This window comes from Sycon ciliatum, chromosome 1 (genome assembly GCF_964019385.1).
Source record: "Sycon ciliatum chromosome 1, ocSycCili1.1, whole genome shotgun sequence".
NCBI lineage: Eukaryota > Metazoa > Porifera > Calcarea > Leucosolenida > Sycettidae > Sycon > Sycon ciliatum.
In genome coordinates, this window is record NC_088643.1 from 17988987 (window position 1) to 18003774 (window position 14788).

The 14788-nt window shown below is 49.6% G+C and overlaps 2 protein-coding genes and 1 long non-coding RNA gene across 3 annotated transcripts in view; all 3 read left to right on the forward strand.

The window, feature by feature from the left end:
- Nucleotides 1-1720: 1720 nt before the first annotated feature.
- LOC135819653 (uncharacterized) lies at nt 1721-2089 on the forward strand. Its single transcript, XM_065332936.1, has one exon. The coding sequence runs from the start codon at nt 1721-1723 to the stop codon at nt 2087-2089; it is 369 nt and encodes a 122-aa protein (XP_065189008.1).
- Nucleotides 2090-3733: 1644 nt separating this feature from the next.
- LOC135816007 (uncharacterized) lies at nt 3734-6274 on the forward strand. The gene is made up of 3 exons (XR_010553346.1): nt 3734-4207; nt 5318-5469; nt 6073-6274. It is a non-coding gene; the product is annotated as an uncharacterized LOC135816007 (long non-coding RNA).
- A 7748-nt stretch (nt 6275-14022) lies between these two features.
- LOC135815996 (uncharacterized) overlaps nt 14023-14788 on the forward strand; it is a 20423-nt gene continuing 19657 nt past the window's right edge. Inside the window, exon 1 of the mRNA XM_065329355.1 lies at nt 14023-14544. Coding sequence (XP_065185427.1) covers nt 14463-14544 — 82 coding nt within the window. The 5' untranslated portion in view covers nt 14023-14462. The remainder of the gene's footprint in view (nt 14545-14788) is intronic.

Genomic DNA, 14788 nt, shown 5'->3' on the forward strand with positions numbered 1-14788 from the left:
ACTGGAGGACCTCTGCGCACTACATCACCTCCAGCAGCATGTGACGGAGCCTACTCGTGGAAATGCCCTCCTCGACCTCATCATGAGTGACCTGGGCAACCCGACGGTCCGGCCCAGCCCCCCAATTGGTAGATCTGACCACGCCACCATCTTGGCAGAATTCAAGACAGAACTATGTCGAGAGCCCAAGACGGCCAGAACAGTCTGGCAATATGGCCGCGCTGACTGGGACAGACTAAACCACCACCTTAGGAGTGTGGACTGGGATGCCCTCATGTCTGAGGATGCAAACAGCAGCTGCACCAATATTACCTCTGCCATCATAGATGGAATGAACCAGTTTATCCCATCCCAACTTCTCTGTACTCGGCCCTCTGATCCCGCTTGGTGGACGCCAGCTTGCAGCAAGGCCGTGAAGGCGAAACAGAGTGCCTGGAAGTCCCTCAAGAGACGACCAGACTCACCCCAATGTCAAGCTAACTATACTCTCGTTGTCCACCGGTCTTCTGATTGCCTACGTGATGCCCAGAATCACCATCTAGCAATAGTCCGGGCACGACTCCAGACCGGCAGCCTTCGAGACAAACAGTGGTGGTCAACCATCAAGCAGTCCATCGGAACCTCCCGAAATAGCTCCATCCCGATTCTTGTCGACCCTGCTGGCAAAGAACATGCCACGAACATCGAGAAAGCAAACTGCCTCAGTCACTACTTCGCGGAGAAATGTAGCCTTGGTGCCAATGACCTGCCAGACACACCTCTGCCCCCTATTCGCCAACGCACAGGCAATAGGCTGAAGACCGTACACTTCCGCCCTGCCACAGTCCAGCGAGCTCTCAAGAACCTGGACGCTTCTAAAGCAACTGGCCCTGACGGCATTCCGGCGCAAGTGCTCAGGAAGTCAGCGCAGTCACTCGCCAGCCCTCTGCCAAAGCTATTCACCCAGTGCTTCCAGGACGGGGTGCAACCTGCATCCTGGAAGATCGCGAACGTTGTCCCTATTTTCAAGAAAGGCTCCAAGTCTACCCCGAAGAACTACCGTCCTATTTCCCTCCTCTCTATACTCTCTAAGGTGATGGAGGCCATCATCAATCACAGCATCACTAACTTCCTGGAAAGCAATCAGGTCCTCTCCGGACGGCAATTCGGGTTCCGACGCGGCCTGGGCACGACTGATCTTCTCCTCTCACTTCAGCATGAGTGGAGTCGGACGTCCAATGCTGGGGGTGTGACCTGAGTCCTTGCTGTCAACGTGGCCGGCGCATTTGACAAAGTGTCGCACCGCGGTGTAGTTCACAAGGCCAGATGTCTTGGGCTAACTGGCCACCTGCTCTCATGGTTGAAAAACTACCTAGAGAGCCGCCAGATCCGGGCCGTAGTTGGTGGACAAACATCAGCCACACACGCCATCCGAGCAGGTGTGCCTCAAGGAAGCATCCTGGGGCCCACTCTCTTCTTGATCTACATTAATGACGCTGAGGACCACCTTCCCCAATCGACCAGCCTTGCCACGTACGCAGACGACACAACGCTCTACAAGTGTATTCGGTATCTCGGCAACCTCGCAGCTGACTGTGATGATCTCCAGACCGCCGTCAATGCCCTTGCTGCCTGGAGTGCGACCTGGCGAGTGACATTCGAGCCCGCCAAGTCATACCTACTCCACGTCAGCCACCACCGTCGGCCCTGGGACTGCCCTCCGGTCACATTCCAAGGTGAAATGGTTCCTGAAACCCAGTGCCTGAAGCTACTTGGGATAGCCTTCGACAGTCAACTGACATTCTGCCAGCAGATTCGACAGTCAGCCCTGCGCGCCACACAGCGACTGGGCTTCCTGAAGAAGGCCTCAGCAGTGCTTGACCCTGGCTGCCGACTCACGGTCAACAACGGCTTTGTTCGCCCAATCTTAGAGCATGGCATGCTAGTCTGGATGGGTGCTTCTCAGCCGGTGCTGGCCCAACTCGATGCTGTACAGCGGAGAGCCCTGCATCTGATCGGCGAAGGCGCATATCTGCCAAGCCTTGAACTCCGGCGCAAAGTGGCTGCTCTCTGCTATCTCTACAAAATCCAGTACCTGACAGGCCCTTAGATGCTAACCCGAATGCTACCCCCCTCCCAAGCAGTACCAGACCACGACCAACATCCTGCCAACACCAGGCAGCAGGCGCGGGTGGCGGCCGGCCACCACTACCAGCTGCAGTCTGATATCCCAGCCAATTCTCGCAACAGCGTCCGCCGGTCGTTCCCTGAAGGAGTGCTGGACACCTGGAACCAGTTGCCTCGCCAACACCTCCTGGATCAGCCCGACCAGAAGAGGTTGCAGTCCTTCAAGTGCAGCGTCCACCGATTAATTCCTGCGCTCGAGCCACTGGGACTGGGCGACCGACCGGCTGTAGGGACTTGGCGTGGTGGTTTTCTGGACGTTACTGTGAGAGAGTGAGTCTGTGCACAAATATTATGTATGATTACGCGTCTGCGTGAATGTGCACGTGTGTGTCTGTGTGTGCGTGTGTGTGTGTGTGTGTGTGTGTGTGTGTGTGTGTGTGGTGTGTGTGTGTGTGTGTGTGTGTGTGTGTGTGTGTGTGCGGTGTGTGTGTGTGTGTGTGCGTGCGTGCGAGCATGTGTGTGTGTGTGCGCGCGCGCGCGCGTGTGTGTGTGTGGGGGTGGGTGGGTGCACATGGTTGGTATGTGGTGTTTATGTGAGCGTATGATAATAATCTCTTCAATAATATTAATATCTTTATTTCAAGATTACCCAACGCCAGCGAACGCCTGTCAGGTTGATCTCCTATTTGAACATGCGCATATGTGTATGTATGATGTGCCCTAGCTCACTTGCAATTATTATTATGTTATACACGTAGATCATGTCCATGATGCCTTTCCTCTGCGCAGGTCGACCGCACTATTGTTTTTAAGATTAACATAATTATTACTTCTGCATATGCATTACATACTATGATCATGCTGGCTCCATCCCTTATCTCCTAAGCTACCACCCCCCCCCCCCCCCCCCCCGGTGCGTCTGCCCAGTGTTGACTCCGAGACCCACGGTCGGACGAGCTGCCCAGGCCTCACCACCACTGCCGTTTCTGTGCTGCCTTCTCGATACATACGTATGTACACTGTATATCATGTCCACATTCACATGTCTGAAGGTTTGTGGTTTTTCAATAAAAAATAAAATAAAAAAATAAAAAAGATAGTACTAGATACACGGTACTAGCGGTGGTAGGTCTACCTCGGTAGACCGGCCAAAGCCGAGGAACACGATCTCCACCAGGTACCGGTAACCGTAACAGGCTGCTCACGGTTGTGAGTCTCTTGGCCTTGCAGTCTTGGCAGTCTCGCGACTCTGTGAGTTGCTTCAACCAGGTGCACACCCCCTTCCTGGCCACGCCGGGTTTCTGACCCCGCTAGCTAGCTAGCGAGCGCTGTCACTGTCACTTGTCAGTGTCAATGACAATAATGTTGCAAGCCATGCATGGCCTGGCTCTGTGGGCCGGGGTGCCGATAGAGTTTGTCTACTTTCTTACTCATGTTATGGCGAGTCTGGGTCTAAATGAGTAAATTTGGTCATCGACGAGAGTGGAGAGCTCTGTGGTCGGGGTGCATGTCAACCCTCGACGCACCATAAGCGTAACGCACTCAGTGCATTGCGACCGTCGACCGCCTAAATCCTGAGATAACGACTTACGTGTGAATGTGTAGAAGATACACTCACTATCTTGAAGGAAAAGTAGGGTTAGTTGGAGGAATTGAGGCACGCACGCATCCGCATGCAGCTTTGCGTCTTCTTTGTTTTCTGCGCTGGTTCAAATCAACTTCCGCCACACGAGTGTTTCTTTCGTTAGTAGAGTGGCGAAGACCAACTCGTGCAGGCTCTGCATAGCCTTAGGCCCGGAATAAGCGCAGGCTCCGAAAAAATCCTAAGTTGTTTCAGGAAATCGCGTTGGACGTTGCGATCAATGCGTCAGCGGGGCTAGGGTGCATGATCAGTGCTCTCAGGACCTGAGGAATACGAGTGATCGCTGAGACAGCCGCATGGCTCCGCGTTCTTGGTTCACTGGTGGCTGAAGAGAATCAGGACGTACGTATCCGTACTGGTCGGAAGTCACCGGGATGATGGCGACTGCAGCTGTTGAGGATGGAACGACTGATACTAGATCCACTAGCGCTACAGCCAACAACAGGTGCAATGACGAGGGTGAGTTTGTGTTGTTACTTGTTAGAATGCAATAGCTACGGTCGACTCCTGATTATAACGAACACCGTTGTACAGGAGAGTGAATTCGCTATAATGCCAGTTCGTTATAAGAGGAGTCGACTGTACTATCATGTACATGTATGTGAATAAACGAACAGAACATGCGTGCATCTATACCGTGCTTCGGCACCTAGTCCCTGTCCTAGTCCTTGGCCGCCAAGACTCGGAACATTGAGGCAAAACGTGGCAAAATATCATGCTCGAACATTTCAGTGGATGAGACGGAGAATGTAAATTAATTGTAATGGTCGCAGACCGTCGAAATATGAGCCATAACAAATCGGTGGTGCTGCTTCGTGAAATTCGGCATTGAGAATTTGTCAGTGCTCGGTCACCATGGAGAGTTCACAACCCCAATACAAGCGTGTGCAACGATGGTAGTCCCTACGGAGCACGAGGCCTGTGAAAAAGGCTGCAATGATAAAGAGTTAGTGAACAATGGCAATGTGCACTGCATGCGCTGTACTGCCTCAGCCTGCGGCGTCACGTAGTGCATCATGGTACATGCTGACTACACGTTAGCAGGGTGGTGTGTGACCCTGTGCTAGGTGAAGCTCTCTGGTCTCTGGTGGCCACTCTGCACTGTCACCTTGGACACTGTCTGTCCACTGCGGCGATATAAACCTGTTAACCTGCTGAGCCATGTCTTTTCTCAAAGTGCGAAGACTCCACTGTAGCCATCTGTAGCCATGTCTTGTACTTATCAGGTGGAACGGTGCTACTGGATAGCAGCCTGGGGAAACTGTGCATGCTGGTGGCATGCGTGCACTCTTCAAGTTGTTTACTCTGTTGACCACTACTACAGTATGCTGCTCAGTGAAATCCTATCAAGCGAGACAATGCCATGCCGGGCAGCGCTGTCTAGACCTGTGAACACTGGGATGTAAACTGGCGCATGGGTTCAAACTTGATTCCAGCGTGCATGGATTTGCTGCAGTAATATCAAGACTGTACGTACAGGCATGAAAGTGCGGACGGTGTTTGACAGTGTCTTTGTGTGCAGTACCCTGTTGTCTGAACGCGTTGCACCCGCTGTGGCTGTGTATGCAGGTAGTGCATCACCGGTTCGCAAGAAGTACCGCCGTTCCACCGTCTTCGTGCTCTGGGTGTTCGGCGACGGCAGCCATTCCAACCCGTGCGAGCTGCCGATGAACCGGAGTGTCCGCGTGACAGATGTATCGGCCATGCTGCTATGTTGACAGGTAGGCGGTACACTCGCATCTCTCTTATCCGGACGGTCCGCGACCGGGCACTGCCCGTGACTTTGAAATGTCCTGTAACTCGGAATCACATACGCTTCAGTTGGGATGGGCCGCAGATCTAGCATATGATGTCACTATTTCCATGAAAAATGCAAAAGAGTAGTAATTATATGACTTGATCTCTATAACTCACCCACACTGCCACAGGGTGCCCGGTCGACCCGGGATTCCTGTAAGTCTAAGGTCAGGATAAGAGAGTTATAACTGCATGTTTAAAGTAGGTGTTCATGCCCAGTTTCCTTTTTAACATCAATGTTGTCGTATTTTTTAGTAGGCTTTCAGAAACAAGTATGCAATAAGCCAATAAGACTAAAGAACAAAACTACCCTTCAGCTCGTCAGAAATAACATTTCCAACGATTTCCACGCACACTTTGAACGGCTTCTCGTCAAGTGGATACAGGCGGAAAAGAAACAAGCCAGTGTGATTACTATTGTACAGTGTAAAGGTGTACTATTATTCCGTTTCAGTGGCCGAGGTTATGTTCAGGAAAGGCATGATCATAATTGTTGGCTGTGTTCTTGTGTCTTATGTGCTCTGCAGGGCTTGCAGTTCTCGCCGTACCACCTGAAAGAGATGGGCGAAGCTTTCTGCCAGGCGTTGCTCTTGCTCGACCATCCCGATGGCCGTGCGTCCGCATTGCGGGCCGATTACATTCTGGCCAGTGCACCGCGTGTGTCTCCGGCGACGTTTGCCACTCCGCAGAGCGACGAAGAGCAACAAGAGCAGAAGGCCGATGGAAGAAAGCCCATGGCAACAAGAAGGCTGGAGCAAAAGGCAACGGGTGAGGTGAAAGTGTCACTTTGACTACCAGTAGTTCAGTGTTCATGTACATTCAAAAATCACTGGTGTTACTTACCTTGGAGGCTGGTAAACATTGTACTTCATTTTGCAGAAGTTATCCGAGGCCAAAGGACAGGCTGAGGGAAAGAATAGGCAGATCTTCGAAGAGTACTTCATACTTAAAACACCAATACAAGACGAAAAGGGTGTTGTACTTTATACTGAAGTTTCTCTGGACATGTACTCTGTATCCATCTCGCTTACATGATTGGTACCTATAAAGGTCCCATACCAAAGCAAGTAAAAGTGGGGAGGCTTCCTGCAGTTTTGTAAACAGTTAAGAGTAGAGCCCACACGCTCTCTTCCATTAACACTGCGATAGTTCAACTCATTTCACAATAATTGTTCCAACGTTTCGGCAAATTGCCTTCCAAAGTAGACCAGACAATGCGGAATTCCGCGAGTACTCTATGGCGTGTGTGCAGTGGAAATTCAGGTTGTTTAGGGAGGTGAAGGCAAGAATGTGACAGTGTGTTGCAGTCTCAACAGTATTGCTCCAAAGCTCACTGGTCCCTAGTATGAATGGATATCTTATGCCATGCCATGGGATGATTGTTTGGTAGCTCAGACACCAGGCCTGTGATAAAAACAAACAACAAACGAACAAAGCTGCTGGAATTATTCGAGTTCACATTGTAACCATGTATTTTTTTGTTTCCACCGTGTTCCCAGCGGCAAAAACCGAGCAAAGCACGGAGATGATGACGATGATGAGGAGCAAGACGAGGAAGGGTTAGAGGAGGAGGAGGAGGAGGAAGATGAGGAAGGGTTAGAGGAGGAGGAAGACGAGGAAGAGCGGCAAGCACAGGCATGTGCAGCTAGCAGCGATGTCGACGAGGCCAGCTACGAAGTGGACGACAATGACGGCGAGTTTGGCGCTGGTGACGATCTCGATGATTTCAATGATGCTCTTGATGAGGAAGAAGATGACAATGCGTTGCTGGATGGTAGCGACGCAGAGGATGTCTGAGTGTGAACTAAGCAAACAGTCATGTTCAACATTGTACGGCAAAAGCTCCACTCATCAGAACTCAGTGCGGCAAGAGGAACTGACTAGTAAGCTGTGGTAGAAAAGCCTTTTTTGTTGTTGTTTTATTACCAAATACACAACTCACCGGCAGGCACATGGGGTTAGCATGGGGTGAGATGGTGCTGGTGGGGCTTGCCATGCTCAACCGACCAGAGGTCTCGGCATCTTCACATGGCAGGCGCACCAAATTCGGGAGGGAAGCATAAGCATGAGGGGAAAAAAGCACGGGAGAAAATGGAAGATTTAGAACGAAGGAGAGGATCTAATTTTGGAACACAGCAGAAAATAGCAAATAATCAAACAGATAATAGGAGTGAAAGGAGAGAGTCAAATGATGGGTGCAATAGGGTAGCAGTGGAGATTGGCTACTCAGGATTGGCGACAATTAGGCTTGGGGTGGGAGAAGCAGGGGCGTAATCCCGGAGGCAGCTAAAGGCGGTTGGTTGCCCAGTCCCAGTCAGATTGCCTCAGGTGGTCATATACCTTCTTCTTGAAGGTCTACATCGACTTCTGGGAGAGGCGAGCACCGAGGATAGAGGCTGGGAGGAAATTCCAGGTATCAATCATACAGTGGGGGAAGGACCGAAGGACATTGTTCCGAGACTGAGGTGGGACAGTCTTGGTCAGCTGGAACGGATGGTGGTTCGCAATTGTGTACTGGCAATGTGGAGGTGATTTTACATTGAGAGATTGTCTGGACATTTTTTTATGGTAACGTTATATATTCACACCGATCAAGCAGTCTACAACACACTCGCTGTCATCACAGATGTAGTTTTTCCTTGTGGTACAAGTGCATATAAATTATCCACCCAGTCTTTTTTTTTTGCCGATAGAAACTCCATAACTGCATCGTCATGTTTATCTATTTGCCGCTGCTTGAAGCGTGTCTTATCTTTATTACACAAATTGTCAAGTACAGCAGTGCCCTAACTTTAAAGTCCCAACCGATCAAACCTATTTCTATTTATCATGGAAGTTATCATGGGTTTATTGCTTGTTTTCTTCTAAAGCCAGTCTTGGTGTGAAGAAAATCGACCCTACCCGCCGGTTGTCTTATTTTGTCTTCAAGTGATTTCCCTCACTTTATGAAGTGATTTCTATCCAATTTATACTGTATGTTTCCCGACTTGCCCAGATGGTACAGGTGAAATTTTTTGACGGCCACATCATGGTTTTGTGCTGTTGTAATACCATGCATGATACTGTGCTTGCAGTAGCGTCTCTGGCAGGTATCTATCATAATAGTAGCAGGCTGTCAGTGTAGTTGTGTACTAGTCAACAATGTAGTTGTAGTTCTTATGTTCTGTTACCTGATCTCCACGTTCTCCAGCTGCCCACAAACTAACTCAGTGTTGTGCCTTGCTTCTACAGTCTAGAGTAACACTGCAGTACGGGTGGGGGAGCCTGGGGCTGCCTAGGTTAGGGGTCCCTGTCCAGTTTTCAGACGCTTCTTGCATGATACAGTCGTGAGATAGAGGAGAGTATAACTAACTTACACACTATACTACGCGGGCAGTGGCCTCGTCATCCGCCCAATCATCGTTTAGACGAAGTGAGAGTCAGAGTGTTGACTGGGGTCTGGACCTGGGGTAGTGTGTGTGTGTGTGTGGGGGGGGGGGGGTGATAGTGTGTGTGTGTGGGGGGGGGGGGGGTACTGTGTGTGTGTGTGTGTGTGGTGGGGGGGGGGGGGGATAGTGTGTGTGTGCAGGGGGGGGGGGGGGGGGTGATAGTACTTATACAGTAAAACTGTGGCCTGAATGATGTAATTTTTCTTTTCTTATTTTCTTTTTATACTCTTTTCTATATTTCTCCAACTTCTGCCAAGTCTAAAGACAACCAAGAACGAGCGAAGAATACACGACTGACAGTACAATAACAAAATAAAAAACAAGAAGACTCGATAAACTTCCAAAATTAATATCATGAGGGTCAGAACCAGGGCTAACACCCAAACGGTTTAAAAAGTGGCAAGACTGGGACTCTGCCAACCGTGGATGGTCGTAGTAAGGGCACTGTTTTCGAACACGGTGTCCTCCGCCTTGTAACATGCTGTCAACCAACAACATGGTTTCAACAAAACAAGGTTTATCTAATACTACTTTCTCCAAACCATATTACTACGTAAAGAAGAGGTTGGTGCGACTTCGGCGATACTCCCAACGTAAAGTGAAAAGAATTCAAATCAGACTAACTTGTCACCCTTACTGGACATGCACTTGGTATGAACATTGAATAGATTTTTATGAATATTGAGAAGTAATTCGTTGCAGGCAGGTCAGATCACAGTAGTACATGTAATATCAGCTGTACATGATTGCCACACCACATGCGTCCTGTCACCTTGCCTTCCAATTATTATTATTATTCACACATATCCGCCGGATGAGTACGCGTGGCCCATGCACCATGGGGACCCACGAATACAAACCAGCATAATATTATGTTCCCTCAGCAATACAAGCAAGCAAGCAAGGAAAGATAAATGAGAGCCCAGGCAGCGAAAACTAAACGAAGAGAGATGAGGACATAGGCAACGAAAACAGTTCCAAAGCGTAGCCAGGGATTGAATGTGTGCATCTGGGTACGACAGTTAATACGGCTAGTGCAGCTGTACAGAGCGCAGCAGCAGCAGCACGAAAATACAAAAGTGCCACAGTAGCAGCCAAGAGTGTGCAAACACTAAAAAAGAAGAGCAGTCCATGAAAAAAATTATTGTCGCCACAGGTAGACATTTCCGGCAAGAATGCATGCGTGCACACGAGTAGGCTATTGCCTTCCAATAGAATGACAAAAAATCCACTCAATAGTACACTGATGAAAACTGGTGTGAAAATATCCACCCAGTGGATAGAAGATAATTATATGCATAAACCGGGGTATGGGTAGTGTGTGTGTGTGGGGGGGGGGGGGGGTAGTGTGTGTGTGTGTGTGGGGGGGGGGGGGGGTAGTGTGTGTGTGTGGGGGGGTAGTGTGTGTGTGTGTGGGGGGGGGGGGGGGTATAACCCTATATATGTACGTGTTAGGACTGTAGTGTCCCCCCCCCCCCCCAGTGATGTATTACATACTAGTTAAAGATCAAATCTGACACTGGGAAATACACATCTAAGAAGTCATGACACTACCTGATCATAATAACAGCCAAGCGGCAATCTGAAGTGTTCACCATTTGATGTCCTACACCAGCGTGATTTTATCATCAGGGTAGTAGAGTGCCACAATCCAGTACAGGTTACCCGTGACGTTCGGGATGGTTTCTGTGGCGCCCGTTCTCTCGTGTCTACCGGTGAGAGTGTGACGATCATGATCAACTGTGAGATGAATGATGTCACCAGTTTGCCAGCGTTGACCAAGGGCTTTGCCGGTGTGGTGGCCACTAGTACCAGTGCCATACCAACCAAAACACTGTGCCTTGTCCTGTTGGTAATTTTCCAGGTTTGGATTGCTGGATGAACAGGCAGAGAGGAAGATGTTAGCATGGGCGGTCTTGTCAATCATCACCTTCAGTGTACTGCAACCAGTGCCAGTGACCATAGGTGTGGTAAGTGCTGATGACCAACACTTACCACTACCACTGGTCTTGCTCAGTGAGCGACCATCATTGGTGATATTCACCAATCTGCCGCAGCGATTTCCATCAAACGTCTTTGAAGTATTAGTTGCCGACACCACCAGCTTCTGTGGGCTACCCTTCAGATGGACACATCCAATCCTGGCCGAGATGTTGTAGTGACCGGCTTGCAACGGGGTGCGTTCAGTCTGTATGCGCCCAGAAGCAGGTGTAAGCTGAGTGCACACGTTGGTTGTGTCCTCATCCGGATCGGATATCGATATCTCCAGTCCAATGTTATCCAGTTGATCTTGCTCCATGACGCTTGAGATAGCATTTTCTGGTAGCTCTATAGAGATGCTGATATGGTCATTGACACCGGCTTGGTCGTGGCACTTCAATGTACCATCAGCAACATCCAGCACTGCTCCCGTCTTGCTGATGTCATTGAGTAGTGATGCGGTGTCCGTCGTGCCAAACACAATGCCACTGGTAACACATGGCTCTTTCTCGTCCTCGGCAGTTTTCATGGTTTTGCTGATAGACGCATCCACCCAGGACCACACACGGAGAAGCTCTACATCGTCCTCAAATGACTGCAAGATATTGGCAGCACTCTCTCCTTTTGACACACACTCCTGCAGCTGGTGTAGTTGCTTCTCCAGAGGTTCCAGTTTCTTCAACCTCAGCTCATCCAGTTCGGTAAGAAGAGAGTCCTCTCGTTTCTTCACTGCCTCCATCAGTGGCTTGAAGAAACCAGAAACCTTCTCCGAAGCATACTCTGTTTGACTGTGTATCATTCGAATGTTCTTCTCCACGATCTCTATGGGACTGCTGACAACACCATCGCATTCTGATGTACAACTGCTCAGCTTAGTGGAAAGTGTGTCACGAGTGTTTTGTGCAGCACTGGCAATATCCATCACCTTGTGTTCATCATGTCTGTGTGCTCCAGTATGTATGCACTGCGTACACAATAGCTGATTGCAATCCAAGCAAAACTGTTTCAGCACTTCATTCGTGTGTAGAGCACATCTATGCTGGACCACTCTGCCACTGCTGCTGCCACTGTTTGTTGACTCTGTGGAGGATGCAGATAGCGCCTTCACTGTGTGACCTTTGCCAGATTTTGTCATGGGATGGCCAGTACCGTGGTGCTCACAAAATGTGCCGGTGCAGTTCTCACAACCCACTGTAGCTGGCTTTCCATCCCAGCATTCGTCACAGGTTTGAATGGCCTGACTTTGGCCGGCAGCCGCTCCAGTCATCGTATCGCTTGCTTGAACGACATTCGGTAGCGATCGCAATGGATCCAGGCGGCCGAAATGCAACTGCGTGCTGACCGAACATTGCGGACACTTTACGCAGCCATCAAATCCCAAGCTGTTCTGCAGGCACGGCACACACAGTGCGTGCAAACACGAAACAAACTTTAGAGTGAGGGTGGTCGTGGACGACCCACAACCACCGCACTGCACTACGGAGGACATTATTTTTACACACCTGAAGTGAAAGAGGAGAGTCGAGTCTGAATCTGGGATCCGGGATCGGGAGTCATTGCTTTCGCGACTCTCTGGTTGATACTATGTGAAGGATCAGTAATCGTCAAAATTTTTAATTATGCTTTTGATTATGCAAACAAATATGCTGAATTTAATATGCTGCCGGGAAAAAAATGCTCGGTTCCACTATGTATTCACGCTGTACATAGAGGATTGAGAAACCACGCATACACACACGGCCCTAAGCATAATTTTTGTCTAAACGGAAAGATTATGGCGACCTTACACGTAAGTCGTTGGAATCCGTATTATTATGCCAGAGCATAATTTTTTTGACGAAATCCCAAGATTATGCCAAATATTATGCCGGCATAATCCGCCAAGGGCTAGTATAATCCCGCGGATAAGCCCATGGGCTTATCTGTTTCACAAGGACATTTCGGTGGGCATACGAGAACATGGGCTTATACGCGGGCATGGGCTTATACGCCGACGCGACACCAAGTTAGTTAGTTGTGCTATTGAAAAGTATCAAGGAAGTGTGAAGGACCGTGCTGAAATCCACTGTGCAAACAAAAACAACCGATGATTGTGCTGAAATGTACGAAAAAAAACTATAATTATAACTACGTACATGTACATGGTATGGCCAAGAGTCCATAATTTAAAATTATTTATGGACTCCCGGTATGACCTAGGCTTGTACGATGAAGCTGTGTGATGTTCGAACAAACCCTGGGCTTATGCGCGGGCATGGGCTTATACGCGGGTGGGCTTATCCGCGGGATTCTACGGTATTAAAATATGCAGTGGCTGCAAATGTAGATCTACAGTAGTGCAGTACAGAGTATAAAAAAGGCATATTAAATAGATCTGCATGATTGTGCAACACAACAGTCGTTCTTGTCATGCAGATGATCAACATTCGCATTCGACTGTACACAGCCAGTACAGCACCGGAGCTCCGGACCGGGGTCAAGTGACAATGACTTGCGTAGGCGGTATCCATGGTAACGAGTAACGTTGATACGAGGAGTGGTTATCATGGGTATGTACTCTGATCTTGTTGATAGTAGATATCATTATACGGTAACAGCGGTGGTAGGTCTCCCGCGGTAGACCGGCCAAAGCCGAGGAACACGATCTCCACCAGGTACCGGTAACCGTAACAGGCTGCTCACGGTTGTGAGTCTCTTGGCCTTGCAGTCTTGGCAGTCTCGCGACTCTGTGAGTTGCTTCAACCAGGTGCACACCCCCTTCCTGGCCACGCCGGGTCACTTTCTGACCCCGCTAGCTAGCTAGCTAGCGAGCGCTGTCGGTGTCACTGTCAGTGTCAATGACAATAATTATAATGTTGCAAGCCATGCATGGCCTGGCTCTGTGGGCCGGGGTGCCGATAGAGTTCGTCTACTTTCTTACTCATGCTATGGCGAGTCTGGGTCTAAATGAGTAAAATTTGGTCATCGACGAGAGTCGAGACGGAGAGCTCTGTGGTCGGGGTGCATGTCAACCCTCGACGCACCATAAGCGTAACGCGCTCAGTGCATTGCGACCGTCGACCGCGTGTGAATGTGTAGAAGATACACTCACTATCTTGAACTGAAGTTGAAGGAATAGTGCATGAGTGGGGTTAGTTGGAGGGATTGAGGCACGCACGCATCCGCATGCAGCTTTGCGGCTTCTTTGTTTTCTGCGCTGGTTCAAATCTCCTTCCGCCACACGAGTGTTTCTTTCGTTAGTAGAGTGGCGAAGACCAACTCGTGCAGGCTCTGCATAGCTAGCCTTAGGCCCGGAATAAGCGCAGGCTCCGAAAAAATCCTAAGTTGTTTCAGGAAATCGCGTTGGACGTTGCGATCAATCCGTCAGCAGAGTTCATGATCAGTGCTCTCAGGACCTGAGGAATACGAGTGATCGCTGAGACAGCCGCATGGCTCCGCGTTCTTGGTTCACTGGTGGCTGAAGAGAATCAGGACGTACGTATCCGTACTGGTCGGAAGTCACCTGGAAGATGGCGACTGCAGCTGTTGAGGATGGAACGACTGATACTAGATCCACTAGCGCTACAGCCAACAACAGGTCCAATGACGAGGGTGAGTTTGTGTTGTTACTTGTTAGAATGCAATAGCTACGGTCGACTCCTGATTATCGAACACCATTGTACAGGAGAGTGAATTCGCTATAATGCGAGTTCGTTATAAGAGGAGTGGACAGTACTATCATGTACATGTATGTGAATCAACGAACAGAACATGCGTGCATCTATACCGTGCTTCGACACCTAGTCCCTGTCCTAGTCCTTGGCCGCCAAGAGGGACATTGAGGCAAGACGTGGCA